At 47.1% G+C, this 20,354-nt stretch overlaps 1 protein-coding gene across 6 annotated transcripts in view; it reads left to right on the top strand.

The window, feature by feature from the left end:
• ZNF341 (zinc finger protein 341) overlaps nucleotides 1-20,354 on the top strand; it is a 62,360-nt gene that overhangs the window by 30,499 nt on the left and 11,507 nt on the right. For all 6 annotated transcript variants that reach the window (XM_055266456.2, XM_055266454.2, XM_055266459.2 and 3 more), the window contains 3 exons: nucleotides 607-800; nucleotides 5,566-5,756; nucleotides 8,828-9,036. In XM_055266456.2, coding sequence (XP_055122431.1) covers nucleotides 607-800; nucleotides 5,566-5,756; nucleotides 8,828-9,036 — 594 coding nt within the window. The remainder of the gene's footprint in view (nucleotides 1-606; nucleotides 801-5,565; nucleotides 5,757-8,827; nucleotides 9,037-20,354) is intronic.

Below are 20,354 nucleotides of genomic sequence, written 5' to 3'. Positions count from 1 at the left end.
ACAGACGTCCCTATTTATTAATTTTTGAGATGGAGTCTCACTCTGTCACCCAGGCTGGAGTGCAGTGGTGCAATCTTGGCTCACTGCAACCTCCGCCTCCTGGATTCAAGCGATTCTCCTGCCTCAGCCTCCTGAGTAGCTGGTATTATAGATGCACACCACCACACCCAGTTAATTTTTGTATTTTTAGTACAGACAGAGTTTCACCATGTTGGCCAGGCTGGTCTTGAACTCCTGACCTCAAGTGATCCACCTGCCTTGGCCTCCCAAAGTGCTGGGATTACTGGTGTGAACTACTGTGCCAGGCCAGAAGTCCTCATTTAAATGGGCTTGAACAATTAGGAAATGTTCTCTCATGGTATGAGATGGCCAGAGGAGGGCGGCTCCAGGGTTTGTTGATGAGCAGCTCAGTAACGTGACCTGGAACCCAGGGTCTTTCCATCTCTGGTTTGCCTGCCTCAGCGAGGGGGCTCGTCCCCGTGGTGTCAGAATGTGGCAAGTGGCATCTGGATGTTCTTTCTGGGCCTTCCTTGTGGCTGTGAGCTCCTGGGCTGAGGCCTTGTCCCCATTTCTGCAGGAGGGCACTGACAAGCTTGTCTTCCACAGCCACACTGGTGAGAAGCCCTTCCAGTGCATTGCATGTGGCCGTGCCTTTGCCCAGAAGTCTAATGTTAAGAAACACATGCAGACCCACAAGGTGTGGCCTCCAGGACACAGTGGTGGAACCGTGTCTCGAAACTCTGTGACTGTACAGGTCATGGCCCTGAACCCCAGCAGGCAGGAGGACGAGGAAAACGCAGGTGGGTGGAAGTAGGGAACGCCATGCTCCCCACACCTCTCTTCTGCCGCTTCACAGGTTTTATTGCTACTGTGTGACCTTGGGCAACCCCCATGACCTCTCTGGGCTTCAATCTACCTTTATCTATAAAATGTGGCATAAGATGAAAGGAAGGATGACAAACATACAACATGTGTGGCATTACTGTAATACTGTACCCATGGCAGACATCACTATTCAATCACCTACCCATTTTTTGCTGAGCGTGGATCTCACCTCAGAATCTTTTTTTTTTAACTTATGAATTATTTCTGGAATTTTCCATTTAATATTTTCAGACCATGGTTGACTTTGGGTAATTGAAATCATGGAAAGTAAAACTGCAAGTAAGGGGAGACTACTATAAAATAAAAATTTATGAGCCAATACTGTTAAAATAAATGAATGAATAAATAGGGGATAAAATAAAGCCTTTTTTTTTTTTTACTCTAAGTTCTGGGATACATGTGCAGAACATGCAGGTTTGTTACATAGGTATATGTGTGCCATGGTGGTTTGCTGCACGTATCAACCCATCATCTAGGTTTTAGGCCCCGCATGCATTAGGTGTTTGTCCTAATGCTCTCCCTCCCCTTGTCCCCCGCCCCCCGACAGGCCCTGGTGTGTGATGTTCCCCTCCCTGTGTCCATGTGTTCTCATCGTTCAACTCCCACCTATGAGTGAGAACATACGGTGTTTGGTTTTCTGTTCCTGTGTTAGCTTGCTGAGAATGATGGTTTCCAGCTTCATCCACGACCCTGCAAAGGACATGAACTCATTATTCTTTGTGGCTGCATAGTATTCTATGGTATATATGTGCCACATTTAAAGAAAGCCCTTTCTTACAGTAAAAGTGAACTGATAAAAGTAGAAATGATGATTAAATTAGAAAATAACCATTTGACAGCCACCATAGTAATACAGTCACATGCTATGTAAGGTTGTTTCCATGAGTAACAGATGGCATATGTGACAGTGGTCCCATAAGATTATAATGGAGCTGGAAAATTTCTGTCATCTAGTGACATTGTTGCCATTGTAAAATCATAGCACACTGCATTACCTTTTCTATGTTTAAGTTATGTTTATTTTTAAAATTTTAGATTTAGGGGGTACATGTACTTGTTTGTTACATGGGTATTGGATGCATAATGGTGGTGGCTGGGCTTCTAGTGAACCCATCACCCAAATACTAGACACTGTACCAACAGGTAGTTTTTCTTTTTTTTTTTCTTTTTTTGAGACAGAGTCTCACTCTGCCACCCAAGCTGGAGTGCAGTAGTGCTATCAGCTCACTGCAACCTCTGCCTTCCAGGCTCAAGTGATCCTCCTGCCTTAGCCTCCCGAGTAGCTGGGAATACAGGTGTCCTTTACCACACCTGGCTAATTTTCGTATTTTTAGTAGAGATGGCTTCACCATGTTGGCCAGGCTGGTCTCGAACTCCTGACCTCAAGTGATCCACCCACCTTGGCCTCCCAAAGTGCTGGGATTACGGACGTGAGCCACCATGCCTAGCTAACAGGTAGTTTTTCAACCCTTGCCTTCCCTCACCATCCCTGCTCAGAATCTGTTTTCTATATGTTGCTCCAGGCAGTCACTGTAGTTGATCAGAAGTCGAAAGCTATTTGACCTCCATGGTTAGTTGGTCTCCAAATCTCTTTATACATGTGGGATTCTCATCATTTGTTCCTGAGCTAATGCTCCTATCCTTGATATTGATTTAGTTTCTTTCTTGCATGAGGACTGAGAACTTACTAGGTTTAGAGCAGTGCTGCCCAACAGAAATATAGTATGAACAGCATATGTAATTTAAAATGTTCAGCTGGGCATGGTGGCTCACGCCTGTAATCCCAGCACTTTGGGAGGCTGAAGTGAGAGGATCTGTTGAGCTCAGGAGTTCAAGATCAGCCTGGGCAATATGATAAAACCCCATTTCTATTTTTTTTTTTTTTTGAGGCGGACTCTCGCTCTGTCGCCCAGGCTGGAGTGCAGTGGCGCGATCTCTGCTCACTGCAAGCTCCGCCTCCCGGGTTCACGCCATTCTCCTGCCTCAGCCTCCCGAGTAGCTGGGACTACAGGCGCCCGCCATCGCGCCCGGCTAATTTTTTGTATTTTTAGTAGAGATGGGGTTTCACCGTGCTAGCCAGGATGGTCTCGATCTCCTGACCTCGTGATCCGCCCGCCTCGGCCTCCCAAAGTGCTGGGATTACAGACATGAGCCACCACGCCCGGCCCCCATCTCTATTTAAACAAAAATATATAAATTCTGTCTTTAGTGGCAAAAATAGTCTTAAATAAATAAATGAAATAAAATTTTCTAGTAGCTACATTAAAAACAATTTTTAAAAAGATCAAATTAATTTTAATTATATATCTTACTTAACCATATGTGTGTGTATATATATGTGTATATATATGTGTGTGTGTGTATATATATATATGTGTGTGTATGTATATATATATATTTTTTTCTTTTCTTTTTTTTTTTTTTTTTTGAGATGGAGTCTTGCTCCGTTGCCCAGGCTGGAGTGCGGTGGTGCCATCTTGGCTCAATGCAACCTCCACCTCCTGGTATTTAACCCGATATATTAACATTATTATTTTAACATATAATGTGAAGATTAAATATACTTTATATTCTTTTTTTACTAAATTTTTGAAATCCAGCAGATATATACACTTATAGCACATCTGGATATGGACTGGACACATTTCTTTCTGTTTTTTGTTTTGTTTTTTAGTTAGGGTCTCATTCTGTCACCTCAGACTGGAGTGCAGTGGTGCAATCATAACTCATTGTTGCCTCGAACTCCTGGACTCAAGTGATCCTCCCTCCTCAGCCTCATAAGTAGCTGGGACGGGGGTGCACCACTGCGCCTGGCTAATTGTTAAAAATTTTTTTTTGTAGAGACAGGTTCTTGCTTTGTTGCCCAGGCTGGTCTCAAACTCCTGAGCTCAAGTGATCCTCTCACTTCAGCCTCCCAAAGTGCTGGAATTATAGGTGTGAGCCATCATGCCTGGCACCACATTTCAAGTTCTCAGTAGCCACATGTGGCTCAGGACCACTTTATTGGATAGTGTAAGGCCAGAGTCTAAGCCATTCCCATGTAGCCCCAAGGGTGAGCAATGCCAGTCACGTGCTAGGTAATGAAGGGAGTGTTTTGCTGGGAAAGCAATGTGTGGCCACTTTTATCTGACCTTCCTTCAGGCTTCCTGTTGGAACCAGCCCTACTGTGTGCCCTCTGAGTTCTTGTGAACTCTTTTTTTTTCTTTAAAAAAATTTTCTTTTGAGACAAGATCTTGCTCTGTCACCCAGGCTGGAGTGCAATGGCATGATGGTGGCTCCCTGCAACCTCAACCTCCCGGGCTCAAGTGATCCTCCCACCTCAGCTTCCTGGGTAGGTGGGACCACCGGCACATGCAACCATGCCCAGCTATTTTGTTTATTTTTTGTAGAGATGGCATCTCATTATGTTGCCGAGGCTGGTCTTGAACTCCTGGGTTCAAGGGATCCTCCTTCCTCGGCCTACTAAAGTGCTGGGATTATAGGAATGAGCCACCACACGGCCCTAAAGAATAAATCATTTCTTCCATTTCTTTTGAAACTCCTTTAGTGTCTAGCACCAAAGTTTTAACCATTTAGCAAACATTTATAGAGGCATACTATGTGCCAGGCCACTGGGCCTGCAGGGATGCCGCCAGAGGCCAGAGGCCCCTGATGTCAAGGAAAGTGAGGAACAGTGTAGTGAAGGAAGGATGATGAAACAGATGATTACATTTTTTTTTGTTTGTTTGTTTGAAATGGAGTCTCACTCTTGTCGCCCAGGCTGGAGTGCAATGGCGCAATATTGGCTCACTGCAACCTCCACCTTCCGGGTTCAAGCAATTCTGCCTCAGCCTTCCAAGTAGCTGGGATTACAGGTGTGCGCCACCATGCCCAGATAATTTTTTTGTATTTTTACTAGAGACGGGGTTTCACCATGTTGGCCAGGCTGGTCTCGAACTCCTGAACTCAGGTGATCCGCTCGCCTTGGCCTCCCAAAGTGCTGGGATTACAGGCATGAGCCACCACACCCAGCTGATGATTACAATTATTATTATTATTTTTTGAGACAGAATCTCACTCTGTCACCCAGGCTGGAGTGCAGTGGCACAATCTCTGCTCACTGTAGCCTCTGCCTCTAAGGTTCCAGTGATTCTCCTGCCTCAGCCTCCTGTGTAGCTGGGATTATAGGCACCCTCTACCACGCCTGGCTAATTTTTGTATTGTTAGTGGAGATGGGCTTTCACCATGTTGGGAAGGCTGATCTTGAACTTCTGACCTCAAGTGATCCATCCGCCTTGACCTCCCAAAGTGCTGGGATTACAGGTGTGAGCCACCGCACCCAGCCAGATGATTACAATTAGAAGAGGGGACTGGGGAGGCATTAGGAGTACAACTAGGATGGTGTTTAGGATTTTTAACAACCGTGGAGAGGTCTACAGTGTCTGAGGGGAAGGCCAGAGAGGGGAGGCTTGAGGGAGCAGCTGTTTCTCACTCAGAAAGGAAGCATTTCTGTATTTGAGCCTGGGAATGGCCGTACCAGTGCACAGCGGCTGAGTGTGAGTGCAGCACCTTAAGCACAGAGTCCGACCCAAAGTGAGTAGCAGGTGCCAGATGAACACAGAGGAGCACAGAGTAGGGGTTCTGTGCGTCCTTCCTGAATTGGCTGGCTCCTCGTCCTGACTTCCCTGGCTTTCTCCATAGGGTTGGGCCAGCCCCTGCCGGGTGCACCACAGCCCCAGGCCTTGCCCACAGCCAGTGAGGAAGAGGGCGACAAGCCGGAGCCCAAGCAGGTGGTCCTCATCGACAGCTCCTACCTGTGCCAATTCTGCCCCAGCAAATTCAGCACCTACTTCCAGCTCAAGTCTCACATGACCCAGCATAAGAATGAGCAGGTAGGTGGGTGGTGGCAGCCGGGGGCCCATGCCACACCAGTCGCGACCTTTCACTGGTGCTGGGGTCTTGAATGCTGCCTAGAAAGGGGTAGGAACCAGTGAGTCAGACCTTCCACGGCTCTATTCCCCCCAGGTTAGATTCCTAGCAGGGGAATGATGAAGTAAGGTTACCTCTGGGGCAAATCACAGAAAACTTTGACTCACCTCCAGACCTGAGACAGCTGACTCCACCCAGCATAAGGACCCTGTGTCTTTCCAGCTCTGGTCTCTGCCATCTCAGGGTGTGGCCTTGACCTCTCCTGATGGCTCACCTTGTACTCCTGTCCTGGGATGGTGATAACTTTTTTTTTTTTTTTGAGACGGTTTTACTCTTCCGACCAGGCTGGAGTGCGGTGGTGTGATCACAGCTCACTGCAACCTCCACCTCCATGTTGGCCAGGCTGGTCTCGAACTCCTGATCTCAAGTGATTCGCCCGCTTGGCCTCCCAAAGTGCTAGGATTATAGGCATGAGCCACCGCGTCTGGCCGGTGGTCACCTTTCTAAGCACCGATCCAAACCCACCGTTATGTGTGAGCCAAAAGGGGTTATCTCTTCTGTATCTTTTATAGGAGGAAGAAAGCTTTTCCTAGAAGCACTTTTTAGATCTCTTTTTGGTGAAACCCAGTACATGTGCTCTATCATTTGAGAATGCATTATTATGCTACAAATGATAGAAAACTGGCTTCATAGGGTTTTATTTCTCTCACATCAAAGAAATTCAAAGAAGAAATCCCTAAGTAGGCAGTGTTGGGCTTGTATAGAGCAGGTCAGATATGTCACCGTAGACTCAGGCTTCTAGCTGTCTGATCTGCCATTCTTAGCTTATGGGCTTCATCCTCAAGGTTAAAGGATGGCTGCTATGTCTCCATCCATCACATGTGTATTCCAGTCAAGATAAACAGAAAGCAGAGGGAATTTCTCCTGGGAAGCTTTTGCCTTTGTGTTCTGGAAGTGATGCTGTCCTCAAAGACTACTGACTGTATATCGTTGGCTAGAAAGGAGTCACATGGCTGACACTAGATGCAAGGGAACCAGGATCAAGTGTTGTTTTTTTTTTTTTTTTTTCCCGAGACAGAGTCTCACTCTGTCGCCCAGGCTGGAGTGCAGTGGCATGATCTCGGCTCACTGCAACATCCGCCTCCCACGTTCCAGGGATTCTCCTGCCTCAGCCTCCCGTGTAGCTAGGATTACAGGTGCCCCCCACCACACCCAGCTAATTTTTGTATTTTTAGTAGAGACGGGGTTTCACCATGTTGGCCAGGCTGGTCTCGAATTCCTTACCTCAAGTGATCCACCCACCTCAGCCTCCCAGAGTGTTGGGATTACAGGTGTGAGCCACTGCGCCCAGCCCGTTTTTTTGTTTTTTGTTTTTTTTGACAGAGTCTCACTCTGTCACCCAGGCTGGAGTGCAGTGGCTTGATCTCAGCTCACCGTAACCGCTGCCTCCCGGGTTCAAGGGATTCTCCTGCCTCAGCCTCTTGAGTAGCTGGGATTACATGCATGCACCACTACACCTGGCTAATTTTTATGCTTTTAGTAGAGATGGGGTTTCATCATGTTGGCCAGGCTGGTCTCGAACTCCTGGGCTCAATTGATCTGCCTGCCTTGGCCTCCCAGCGTGTTAGGATCACAGGCATGAGCCACCGCGCCCGGCCTGGATCAAGTGTTTTAACTAGGTATGTTGCTATTCTGAGCAAATCAGGGTTCACTTTGTTAGGTAGAAGGAGTGCATGATATGGTGTAGGCAACCAGGACTTATGTACTATTTATCAAAGTATAATTTTCAAGATGTTAAAAACATACTTCTCATACAAATGAGGCCTGAAAGTGAGTCAGAATTTTACTTAACTCATTAGTGAGGGAACCCAAAGGAACACAAAGCCTGTTCAACAGAGGCCACGGATAGCTATGCCTAATAACTGTAAATGAAAAAAAGAGATACTGAAGTCAGATTGTCAAATTACATACAAATCTGGTTAATGTGCTGCAAGACAACAAAACCTGTGACCTTTGGGGTTATCTTCTCTACCTGACAAAAATCAATTACGTTGGATTAGATTTTTACAAATTAACAAATTAACATTTAACTGTAGAGTTCTAATCAGTGGAAAGTAGTCAGAAGTAGCCACATCCGTAGAGAGTGCGATGACTGTGGGCTGGCTGTAGGCAGGCTCCTTAGACAGCAGTTCTCAAAGTCCCAGGCCAGCAGCACCAGCACCCCCGGAGGATTCCTCGTTAGTGATGCACATATTCAGACCAGCTAAGTCAGATTTCTCAGGGCTGAGGAGGGGGTGGAGAGGTGGTGGGGGGGTGGGAGGAGTGGTGGGGGCACAGCCCTCAGCAACCTGTAATTCTGAGGTCTGCTCCAGTTTGAGAGCTGCTATTCCAGGATGACATTGAAAGGGTATACACTATCATCTTTTCACTGTATTTCCAGGTCTTGAATAACTTTTCTAAATATACCTATTGCCACACAGAGCCTGAGGGAAGGGTAGTAGGGCCATCATGACTGGCTGAGAGGAGGGAACCCTCTAATCAAAGTAAAACAAGGGGCTGGGCACAGTGGCTCATGCCTGTAATCCCACCACTTTGGGAGGCCAAGGTGAGCGGATCACTTGAGGTCAGGAGTTCGAGACCAGCCTGGCCAATGTGGTGAAACCCCCGTCTGTACTACAAATCCAAAAATTAGCTGGGCATGGTGGTGCGAGCCTGTAATCCCAGCTACTGGGGAGGCTGAGGCAGGAGAATTGCTTGAACCTGGGAAATGGAGGTTGCAGTGAGCCGAGATTGTACCACTGTACTCCAGCCTGGGCGACAGAGTGAGACTCTGTCTCAAAAATGAATGAATGAATGAATGAATGAATGAATGAATGAATGAATAAAAACCCTGGGATCCAGTAGCAGCAGGGGGGCAGAGGGAGCAGTGGTCAGATCATCTACCAGAAGTGTCCAAGGCCAATGCCACAGGCCAGGGGCTGCAGTGGAGGAAGCTCTCCTGCCTCCTGTCACCTGCCCAGCGTCTTCCCTCAAGGTGTACAAGTGTGTGGTCAAAAGCTGTGCCCAGACGTTCCCAAAGCTTGACACATTTCTGGAGCACATCAAGAGCCACCAGGAGGAGCTGAGCTACCGTTGCCACCTCTGCGGCAAGGACTTCCCCTCGCTGTACGACCTAGGCGTGCACCAGTACTCCCACAGCCTCCTGCCACAGCACAGCCCCAAGAAGGACAACACCGTCTACAAGTAAGTGCCTCCTGCTTCCTTCTCCCTGGGTGGATGGGTGGGTGGGCAGGGAGCCCAGGGCCTGTGGCCTTGGTGGTTCTGACTGCTCAGGACCAGTGAGATATTTGAAAGGAGAAACTGAGGCTCCTGGCTGGGGTCCAGACTGGCAGAGTGGGTTCTGGGCTTTGGCACTGGTGGAAGAAAGGATGCTGGCTCTCCTTATTCTTATGTCTTGGCAGACATTTTTCCCAAAAAAAAATCCTTAAAAAGAGGAACCTGTATTTCCTTGTTCACAGTGGGAAAAGGTTTGAGCATTTTATTCCAAACTAAACAATTATAACAGTATTATTTTGTCTCATAATCTACAAAATTTAGCTTACAGTCAAAGCAGTACACCAGTCCTTAACAATGAAAAAAGAATGGGCAGGGTGTGGTGGCCCACGTCTGTAACCCCAGTACTTTGGGAGGCCAAGGCAGAAGGAGGCCAGGAGTTCGAGACCAGCCTGGCAACATAATGAGACCCCATCTCTACAAAATAAAATACATTTTTAAATGAACAATTGGCCGGGCGCAGTGGCTCACGCCTGTAATCCCAGCACTTTGGGAGGCTGAGGTGGGCAGATCACGAGGTCAGGAGATGGAGACCATCCTGGCTAACACGGTGAAACCCCGTCTCTACTAAAAATACAAAAAAAATTAGCTGGGCATGGTGGCGGGCGCCTGTAGTCCCAGCTACTTGGAGGCTGAGGCAGGAGAATGGCGTGAACCTGGGAGGCGGAGCTTGCAGTGAGCCGAGATCGCGTCACTGCACTCCAGCCTGGGCGACAGAGCAACACTCCATCTCAAAAAAAATAAAATAAAATGAACAGTAACATGTTTAAAAGCAAAAATCATAAAAATAATATTCATGGCTGGGCGCGGTGGCTCACGCTTGTAATCCCAGCACTTTGGGAGGCCAAGGCGGGCGGATCACGAGGTCAGGAGATCGAGACCACGGTGAAACCCCGTCTCTACTAAAAATACAAAAAAACTAGCCGGGCGTGGTGGCGGGCACCTGTAGTCCCAGCTACTCGGAGAGGCTGAGGCAGGAGAATGGCGTGAACCCAGGAGGCGGAGCTTGCAGTGAGCCGAGATTGCGTCACTGCACTCCAGCCTGGGCGACAGAGCGAGACTCCGTCACAAAAAAAAAAAAAAAAAAAAAAAATATTCATTTGTTTTATAATCTATAAGATCTAGGTTAAAGTTGAAGCTATATGCTGATTCCTATTTTTATTTTATTTTTTTCTTTGAGATGGGGTTTTGCTTTGTTGCCCAGGTTGGAGTCCAGTGGCACCATCACAGCTCACTACAGCCTCACCAGGCTCAGGTGATCTTCCCACCTCAGCCACCTGAGTAGCTGGGACTAACAGGCATGTGTCACCACGCCCAGCTAATTTTTGTATTTTTTGTAGAGACGGGGTTTCGCCATGTTGCTCAGGCTCGTCTTGAATTCCTGGACTCAAGTGAACCTCCCACCTTAGCCTCCCAAAATGCTAGGATTACAGGCGTGAGCCACTGTGCCCAGCCTATATGATGATTCTTAGAATGAACAAGGAATGGATCAGGTATGGATTTTATTGGGGTAATTTATTCTGATAATCATTTATATCACTTCAGTCTTCCATTGTGGTCATGAAGAGGGTCCCTTTGGCAGAAATGACTAAAGGCTTCCTCAGTTTTGCAACATGCTTTTTATCCTTAGATCTTCACGTTAAAGCAGGGCACAGTGGCTCATGCCTGTAATCCTAGCATTTGGAGAGGCTGAGGTGGGAGATGGCTTGAGCCCAGGAGTTTGAAACCAGTTTGGGCAACATAGCAAGACCTTGTCTCAACAAAAATAGAAAAATTAGCCAGATGTGGGGGCACGCACCTGTAGTCCCAGCTACTCAGGAAGCTGACATGGGAGGATGGCTTGAGCCCAGGAGGTTAAGGCTGCTGTGAGCCATCATTGTGCCACTGCACTCAGCCTGGGCGATAGAGACACTTGTCTTAAAAAAAAAAAAAAAAAAAAAAAAAAGATCTTCACGTCGTTCTCTTTGGAGCTATTGACCTCTGATCATCCTTGTTGAGTTTCTCTGCCTCAGTTGTTTTCTGGTCTGTTTGCCGGGTCCTCCTTTGTTGATGGTGTTATTTGCAGATGTGCAACATCACTTTGATGATGTCGTGAAATCCCCCATCTGCAGTCATTTTGCTGTGCATTTGCCTGCATCATCTGGGAGCACCTGCCTCACAAAGCCCATGGGGGTAGATGGTAGCAAAAGGCCAGGAGTGGTGTTTGTGTGGGGCCTCCTTCCAGTTCATTAGCAAATATTTTCCCATTACAATGGTTTTTGCTTCTCTGTACAAACTTGTACCTGCAGAGATTTGGTGTTTCTATTAATGAGGGCCCTGTAACTCCTGGGTGAAACTTCTGGGCTTCAGAGATAAGTAAATACCTTGAGCTTAAAATGCATGGGCTGCTCAGGGTGACAGGTGTGTAAACAAATGTACCCTATCAGTTGATAAAATGCTATCATGTATGTTTATAAGGTATAGAAATACCACAGGGGAGGCAGGCTACAGAAGCTGTCCCAAGAGCAGTGACATCTGAACTGGGTTTTGAAGGATGAATAGGAGTTTGCCAGGTAGACAATGGATGGAGTGTGTTCCTAGCAGGAGGAACTGCAAGTTTAAAATACAATAGCAAGTGATGTGTTAATAGAATGACTGTTATGTAGAGTGGAAGCGGGAGGGAGATGTTTAGATGGGGCCTATGGGAAAAAGTGGGGCCAAGGCATGAAGGGCTGCGTAGAAATCACAAGAGCTCTGAGAAGTTGGCAGAGGAACTAGAACTCAAGAAATGGAGTGTAGGGTAACTTGCCCCCAAGACTCTGGGAAATGGGGCAAGAGAGGCAAGGAAGCCAGGCAAAGCTTTGGCCAGCCAAGGGGCAGAGATTTCTGGCAGTGATGACTTATTCCCATTTGCACTTGATAAATTTTCTTTGGCTCTTGCCCTTCCGATTTGTGGATTATCTGTGAGTTCCTGTGGCTGTGTGACTCTGGAGTGAGATGCCAAGTAAAGGGAAGGAAGCACCTGCTCTGTGCCAAGCTTTGCCTTTAGTGACATGAATCCCTGCAGTCCTGGGAGGTAGGTGGTATTCTCCCCATTTTGAAGATGAAGACACTGAGGTTCAAAGAGAAGTGACCTGCCCACCAGAGTAACAACATCAGCAGAGTTTAGATTTGAATCCTAGTGTGAGATCTTGGAAGCCTCATAGCCCTGGTCTTGGAGTTTGCACGTTGAAGGTTGAGCCCAATGCTGATGTCCCTGTGCAGTCCCCTTGCAGGGTCATAGTGCCAGTGGCCTTTTGTAGACATTGGAGCTGTTGTCCTGACCCAAAAGTAAGGCCCAATGAGCCAGGCCCCCATTTGGATGGCCTGAAGGTGGAATGGTGTCATGGGTAATGATAAAGGTTCTGGAGCCATTGGCCTGTGCTTAAATCCTGTCTTGACTGCAAATCCAGTGGATGACCTTGGGCAAGGTATTCAGCCTCTCTGAGCCTCAGTTTTCTCCTCTGTGAAATGGGGATCACAGTAGTGCCTGCCCTATTGGATTATTTATAAGGATCAAGTAAGGCAAGGCTGAGGCTCTTAGACATGGTACCTGGAACATAGTAGGTACTCAATAAATGTTATTGCTACAATTATTATTATTTGTGTTATTTAAGTAGACATTTGGCTGCATGCAGTAGAGACCTCAAATAACAGTGGCTTATACACCATGAGAGTTGATTCTCTCTCATAGTGACATTTGAGTGGCTGTGGTGGCTTCATATCTTTAGAGGTCCAAGCCCTGTCATTCTGGTTTCTGTTCCCTGTCAGCCACATTGCCTTGGCCTGCCTATGTGTACTTTCCCCAAACCTCTCAAATGACTTTTAGTCATGCCACTACATCTTTACTATATGTTTAATATTTCCTTTTAAAAAATAAGATCTGGCTGGGTGCGGTGGCTCACTCTTGTAATCCCAGCACTTTGGGAGGCCGAGGAGGGCAGATCACTTGAGGTTAGGAGTTTGAGAACAGCCTGGCCAACATGGTGAAACCCTGTCTCTACTAAAAAACAAACAAACAAACAAAAAACAAAAATTAGCTGGGTGTGGTGGCACACTCCTGTAGTCCCAGCCACTGTGGAGCCTGAGGCAGGAGAATCGCTCAAACTCGGGAGGTGAAGGTTGTGGTGAGCCAAGATCATGCCACTGCATTCCAGCCTGGGTGACAGAGAGAGAGACTCTGTCTCAAAAAGAAAAAAAAGAAAAATAAGATTTATTGATTTTTTCCCCCTAATTGCAAAAGTCAATGTTCAATGCAGAGAAAAGAATTTTGTAAAAACTCACACAAAAACAAAAAACCAAAACTGTCACCCAGAGATCGCCACTGTACTATTAACCTCTTGGTGGATATCCTTTGGTATATATGTGTAGTATGTTTACAGATATGGATACAGATATAAATATCACAGACTATATTTGAGTCAGGTGGTCCCAAATACAGTCACTGAATTTGGTGAAAATTCATCACTCTGTCTTCCTGTAGTGCAATGTCCAACAAACAGACTGATTTAATGGGATCACTGTACATGTGGTTTTATCACTTAAAACTTTTTCACTTAAAACAGTAACATAGCTGGGCACAGTGGCTTATGCCTGTAATCCTAGCACTGTGGGAGGCCGAGGCAGGCAGATCACTTGAGGCCAGGAGTTCAAAACCAGCCTGAGCAACATGGTGAAACCTTGCCTGTACAAAAAATACAAAGATTAGCCAGGCATGGTGGCATGTGCCTGTAGTCCCAGTTACCTGGGAGGCTGAGCTGGATTGCTTGAGTCCAGGAGTTCAAGGCTACAGTGAGCCGTGATCATGCCACTGCACTCGTGAGACCCTGTCTCGGGGAAAAACAAAAACATCAGTATTATGGACATCTTTGCATTTCAGCAACAATAGACCTGTCTCATTCTTTAAACAGCTACTTAGTATTCCATTGTGCAGGGATGTACTGTGATTTACTTATGTCTTTTCCCATTGTTGGTTAGTGTGGTTACTTTCAGTTTGTCATTAGTATAACAATTATACAGGGAACAACTTTGGAAGTACATCTTTGCTTTTTTTGTAAGTTCCTAGAAGTGATTTTGCAGGTCAGAGTTCAAAGGGCTTTTTTTTTTTTTTTTTTCTGAGACGGAGTCTCGCTCTGTCGTCCAGGCTGGAGTGCAATGGCGGGATCTCAGCTCACTACAACCTTCGCCTCTCAGGTTCAAGTGATTCTCCTGCCTCAGCCTTTCTAGTAGCTGGGACTACAAGGCACCTGCCACCATGCCCTGCTAATTTTTTGTATTTTTAGTAGAGACAGGGTTTCACTGTGTTAGCCAGGATGGTCTCCATCTCCTGACCTCGTGATTCGCCCGCTTTGGCCTCCCAAAGTGCTAGGATTACAGGCGTGAGCCACCGTGCCTGGTTTTTTTTTTTTTTTTTTTTTAAAGATTAATTATCTACTTCAAAAACTAATTATATGTATACAGTGCAATATTTTGAAACTATCACAGGGCATAGGGTGAATAGGAATTCTCCATCCACTGTGACCCACTTCCCCATATCACGGGCAATCATTTTCAAAATAGTGTTCTTTTTAAACCTTTTATTTTGTCATAATTTTATTATTGATAGGTTGATTTTTGAGACAGGATCTTGCTCTGTCACCCAGGCTGGAGTACAGTGGCACAATCATGGCTCGCTGTAGCCTTGACCTCCCTGGCTCAAACAATCCGTCCCCCTCAGCCTCCTGAGTAGCTGGGACTACAGGTGTGTGCCACCACTGCCAGCAAATTTAGGTATTTTTTGTAGAGACAGGGTCTTGCTGTAATGCCCAGGCTGGCCTAGAACTCCAAGGCTCAAGCAATCCACCCTCCTCAGCCTCCCAAAGTACTAGGATTACAGGCATGAGCCACCATGCCTGGCCTTCAATATCTGTGTTTTAAAGCTTTCCTTTGTTTCACGAATTTAACTTATGTATTTATTTTAATTTTAATATAATTAATTAATTTTTTGTTTAGAGACAGGGTCTCACTCTGTCGCCAAGGCTGGAATGCAGTGGCATGATCATGGCTCACTGTAGCCTTGACCCTTGACCTCCCCAGGCTCAGGTGATTCTCCCACCTCAGCCTTCTGGGTAGCTGGGACTACAAGCGTGCACCACCATGCTCGTCTAATTTTTTTTTTTTTTTTTTTTGAGACAGAGTCTCGCTCTGTCACCCAGGCTGGAGTGCAGTGGCGCAATCTCAGCTCACTGCAAGCTCCGCCTCCCAGGTTCACGCCATTCTTCTGCCTCAGCCGCCCAAGTAGCTGGGACTACAGGCGCCCGCCACCACGCCTGGCTAATTTTTTGTATTTTTTAGTAGAGACGGGGTTTCACCATGTTAGCCAGGATGGCCTCAATCTCCTGACCTCGTGATCTGCCCGCCTCGGCCTCCCAAAGTGCTGGGATTACAAGCGTGAGCCACTGCGCCTGGCCTAATTTTTTTTTTGTAATTTTTCGTACAAACAGGGTTTTGCCATGTTGCTCAGGCTTGTCTTAAACTCCCGGGCTCAAGTGATCCTCCTGCCTTGGCCTCCCAAAGTGCTGGGATTACAGGCATGAGCCACTGCACCTGGCCTTTTTTTTATTTTGAGACAGGGTCTCACTCTGTCACCCAGGCTAGAGTGCAGTGGCGTGATCACAGCTTACTGCAGCTTTCGCCTCCTGGGCTCAAGCAATCCTCCAGCTCAGCCACCTGAGTAGCTGGGATCACAGGTGTGTGCCACCGGGCCCAGCTAATTTTTTATTTTTTATAAAGATGGAATTTCACCATGTTGACCAGACTGGTCTGGAACTCCTGGGCTCAGGCGATCCACCTGCCTTGTTCTCCCAAAGGTCTGGGATTATAGGCGTGAGCCACACACCTGGCCAATTTTTATTTTTTTAGAGACAGAGTCTCACTGTGTTATCCAGGCTAGAGTGCATCAGCTATTCACAGGTGTGGTCGCCTTGCCTTAGCCGCCCCAGTAGGTAGGACTACAGGCAGGCACCATCACTCCTGGCTAAATTTTTTTGTTTGTTTGTAGAGACAGGGTCTTACTGTGTTGCCCAGGCTGGTCTTGAACTCCTGGCCTCAAGTGATCCTCCTGCCTGGCCTTCCCAAAGTGCTGGGATTACAGGCGTGAGCCCCACACCTGGCCTGTATTTCCTAAAAACAAGGATAACCTCTTCCATAAGTGCAGTGTACTATAGTTACCAAAATCAGGAAGTTGGGCTCTGTGTGGTGGCTCATGCCTGTAATCCCAGCACTTTGGGAGGCTGAGGTGGACAGACTGCTTGAGCCCAGAAGTTTGAAACCAACCTGGACTACGTGGCAAAACCCCATCTTTACCAAAAAAAAAAAAAAAAAAAAAAGAGCCGGGCATAGTAGCGTATGCCCGTGGTCTCAGCTGCTCAGGAGGCTGAGGCAGAAGAATTGCTTTAGCCCGGGAGGTACAGGTTGCAGTGAGCTGAGATAGCACCACTGCACTCCCGCCTGAAGGACAGAGTGAGACCCTATCTCAAAAAAAAAAAAAAAAAAAAAAAAATCAGGCCAGGCGCAGTGGCTCATGCCTGTAATCCCAACACTTTGGGAGGCTGAGGTGGGCGGATCACCTGAAGTCAGGAGTTCGAGACCAGCCTGGCCAACATGGCGAAATGCCATATATACTAAAAATATAAAAATTAGCAGGGTGTGGTGGCGGGCACCTGTATTCCCAGTTACTTGGGAGGCTGAGGCAGGAGAATCCCTTGAACCTGGGAGACGGAAGTTGCAGTGAGCCGAGATCGGGCCACTGCACTCCAGCCTGGGTGGCAGAGCAAGACTCTGTCTAAAAAAAAGAAAAAAGAAATCAGGAAGTTAATATCAATACAATTCTATTATCTAATTACAGGCCTTATTCAGAATTTTCCAATTGTTCTAATAACATGCTTTAGAGAAAAAGAAAAAAAAGTTTTTTTTGAACCAGAATCACATGTTGAATTCAGTTGTCATGTCTCTCTCATCTCTCTCATGTCCTATAAGCTGGAACAGTTCCTCCTTCTGTCTTTGTCTTTTGAGACCTTGATATTTCTGAAGAGTATAGACAGGTTATTCTGTAGAATGTCCTCAGTTCAGGTTTGCCTGATTTTACCCTATGATTAAATTCAAATTCAGGGCATGCACTTTTGTTGGGAATGTCACAACAAATACTGTGTCCTCCTCCGTGTGTCATATCAGGAGGCATGTGATGTTGATTTGCTCCATTACTGGTGATGTTACCTTGGATGACTTAATTCAGGTGCTGTTTCTGGCAGGAGATTTTAATTTTCCTGGCTATTGGTAAACTATCTCTGACACAAACCTATGTCTCCCCCAAACCCAGCCCCTGAAGCCTGTGAGATTCTGTCCTTTCCCATCTCACCAGCTAGTTAAGTCTCTGCCCTCCTGGTACCTCTGCTCCCACCTCACCTTCCCTTTTTTGCTGCCTGGAGGCATTTAGTATGTGGTTTCTTTCTTTTCTTTTTTTATTTTTTTTGAGACAGAGTCTCTCTCCGTCACCCAGGCTGAAGTGCAGTGGCATGATCTTGGCTCACCGCAACCTCTGCCCTCCTGGGTTCAAGTGATTCTTGTGCCTCAGCCTCCCGAGTAGTTGGGATTATAGGTGTGAGCCACCACACCTGGCTAATTTTTGTATTTTTAGTAGAGACAGCATTTCTCCATGTTGGCCAGGTTGGTCTCGAACTCCTGACCTTAAGTGATCTGCCCACCTTGGCCTCCCAAAGTGCTGGGATTACAGGCGTGAGCCACCGCGCCTGGCTAGTGTGTGGTTTCAGAGTGCGCCTGGCTAGTGTGTAGTTTCAGAGTGCGGTCTGTGGGGCTCCCCTGGGCCCTTTGCAGGTGCAGCCTGCCTGGGGTTTCCCACAGGCAGTACTCTACACAGCCTGCCTTTTTGTTTTTGGTTTGAATTGTTCACCTACCTGTGACATTCCTCACTGATAACTCATTGTAAACAGGTCAATATGCTGGCAAATGTTTTCTTTTTTCTTTTCTTTTTTTGTCTGATAATACCCTTTCTTCCTTAGCTGGCACATGTTTTCATGATGGGGAGATGGTGGTGTCTTTTCTCCCTTCAGAGTGGTTGGTGGCGTGAGACTGCTGTTGTGAGGACATGTTTATGAGCTGTTTGGCACAGTTGTGTTTTTTGACTCCGTGTTAGGCCGTTCTCGCACGGCTATAAAGAAATACTTGAGACTGGGTAATTTATAAGAAAAGAGGCATATTTGACTCACAGTTCAGCAGGCTGTACAGGAAGTATAGTGTCTGAGCTAGCAGATCTGCCTCTGGGAGGCCTCAGGAGGCTTTTACTCATGGCAGGAGGAGAAGGGGGAGTAGACATGTCACATGGCCAGAACAGGAGCCAGATAGAGAGAGAGGGAGGCGCCATACACTTTTAAACAGCTAGATCTCACAAGAACTCACTCACTATCCTGAGGACTGCACCAAGGGGATGGTCTTAAACCATTCATGAGAAATCCACCCCCATGATCCAATCACCTCCCACCAGAACTCACCTCCAGCACTGGGGATTATATTCAACATGAGATTTAGGTGGGGACACAGATGCAAACTATGTCAGACTCTGTGACAATCTCTCTCTCTTTTTTTTTTTTTTTTTTTTTTTTTTTTTTTTTTTTGAGATGGAGTCTCACTCTATCGCCCAGGCTGGAGTGCAGTAGTGTGATCTCAGCTCACTGCAACCTGCATCTCCCAGGTTCAAGCGATTCTCCTGCCTCAGCCTCCTGAGTAGCTGGGGTTACAGGCAGGTGCCACCACGCCTGGCTAATGTTTGTATTTTTAGTAGAAACAGGGTTTCACCATATTGGCCAGGCTGGTCTTGAACTCCTGACCTCAGGTAATCCACCCACCTCGGCCTCCCAAAGTGCTGGGATTACAGGCGTGAGGCACTGCACCCAGCCATGTGACAATCGTAAGAATGAGTGACAGGCAGGTCTGGGACTCACACCCCATTTTTTGAATGAGGAGGCCCAGAGGGTCAGAAATGGGAAGGCACTTGTTACATTACTCTTTAATGTAACAAGTTCTCACTGGTGCTGGGAGCAGCTTGTGAATGGGCAAGATGTGACCACTTGCTAGTGGAGGAGACAGATAATAACCAAGTAAGCAAATGATAAATAATTCCAGGTAAGAAGTGGTAAGAGAATAAAACTGAGTGATGTAATAGGGAGTGGCTGGGAGTGCATGGTGGGGGGCAACTTGAGACAGGGTGGCCAGGAGGGCCTCTTTGGGGAGGTGACATTTGAGCTGAGACATGAAGGATGAGAAGGCACTGCCTGGGGAAGACTTGGGGAAGAGTGTTCCAGGGAACAGGAACAGCCAGTGCCAAGGCGCTGAGGTGGGAATGAGCCTGGTGTGTTCAAGGTAGGTCAAGGAGGCCAGGGTGGCTGGAGCAGAGTGAGTGAGGTGGAGAGAGGAGAAGGATGAGGTCTGAGAGGTGGGAGTGGGTCAGACCACAGGGCCTTGTAGGCCAAGGTGGGAGGTGGGTTAAGCAATGGTGTGGCATAGTCTGACTTACTTTTTTTTTTTGTTTCTTTTTTTGAGACAGAGTCTCACTCTGCCGCCCAGGCTGGAGTGCCGTGGTGCGATCTCGGCTCACTGCAACCTCTGCGTCCTGGGTTTAAGTGATTCTCCTGCCTCAGTCTCCTGAGTAGCTGGGATCACAGGTCCACGCTACCACACCTGGCTAATTTTTGTATTTTTAGTAGAGAGACGGGGTTTCATCATGTTGGCCAGGCTGGTCTCAAACTCCTGACCTCAGGTGATCTGCCTGCCTCGGCCTCCCAAAGTGCTGGGATTACAGGTATGAGCCACCACACCAGGCCTTTTTTTTTTTTTTCTTTTTAAAATAGAGACAGGTTCTCTTTCTGTTACCCAGGCTGGAGTGTAGTGGCATAATCATGGCTCACTGTAACCTCAAACCCCTGGGCTTAAGCGATCCTCCTGCCTTAGCCTCTTGAGTAGCTGGGAAGCCACCACATCTAGCTAATTTTTAAATTTTTCATAGGGATAGGTGTCTTGCCATGTTGCCCAGGCTGATCTTGAACTCCTGGTCTCAAACAATCCTCTCACCTTGGCCTCCCAAAGCATTGGGATTACTGGTGTGAGCCAATGTGCTCAGCCTGAGTTTCATTTTTAAAGGTGCCCCCTGGCCACCCTGC

Source organism: Symphalangus syndactylus, chromosome 24 (assembly GCF_028878055.3).
Source record: "Symphalangus syndactylus isolate Jambi chromosome 24, NHGRI_mSymSyn1-v2.1_pri, whole genome shotgun sequence".
NCBI lineage: Eukaryota > Metazoa > Chordata > Mammalia > Primates > Hylobatidae > Symphalangus > Symphalangus syndactylus.
The sequence above is the reverse complement of the archived record's forward strand: the minus strand, read 5'-3'. Positions and strand labels throughout refer to the sequence as shown.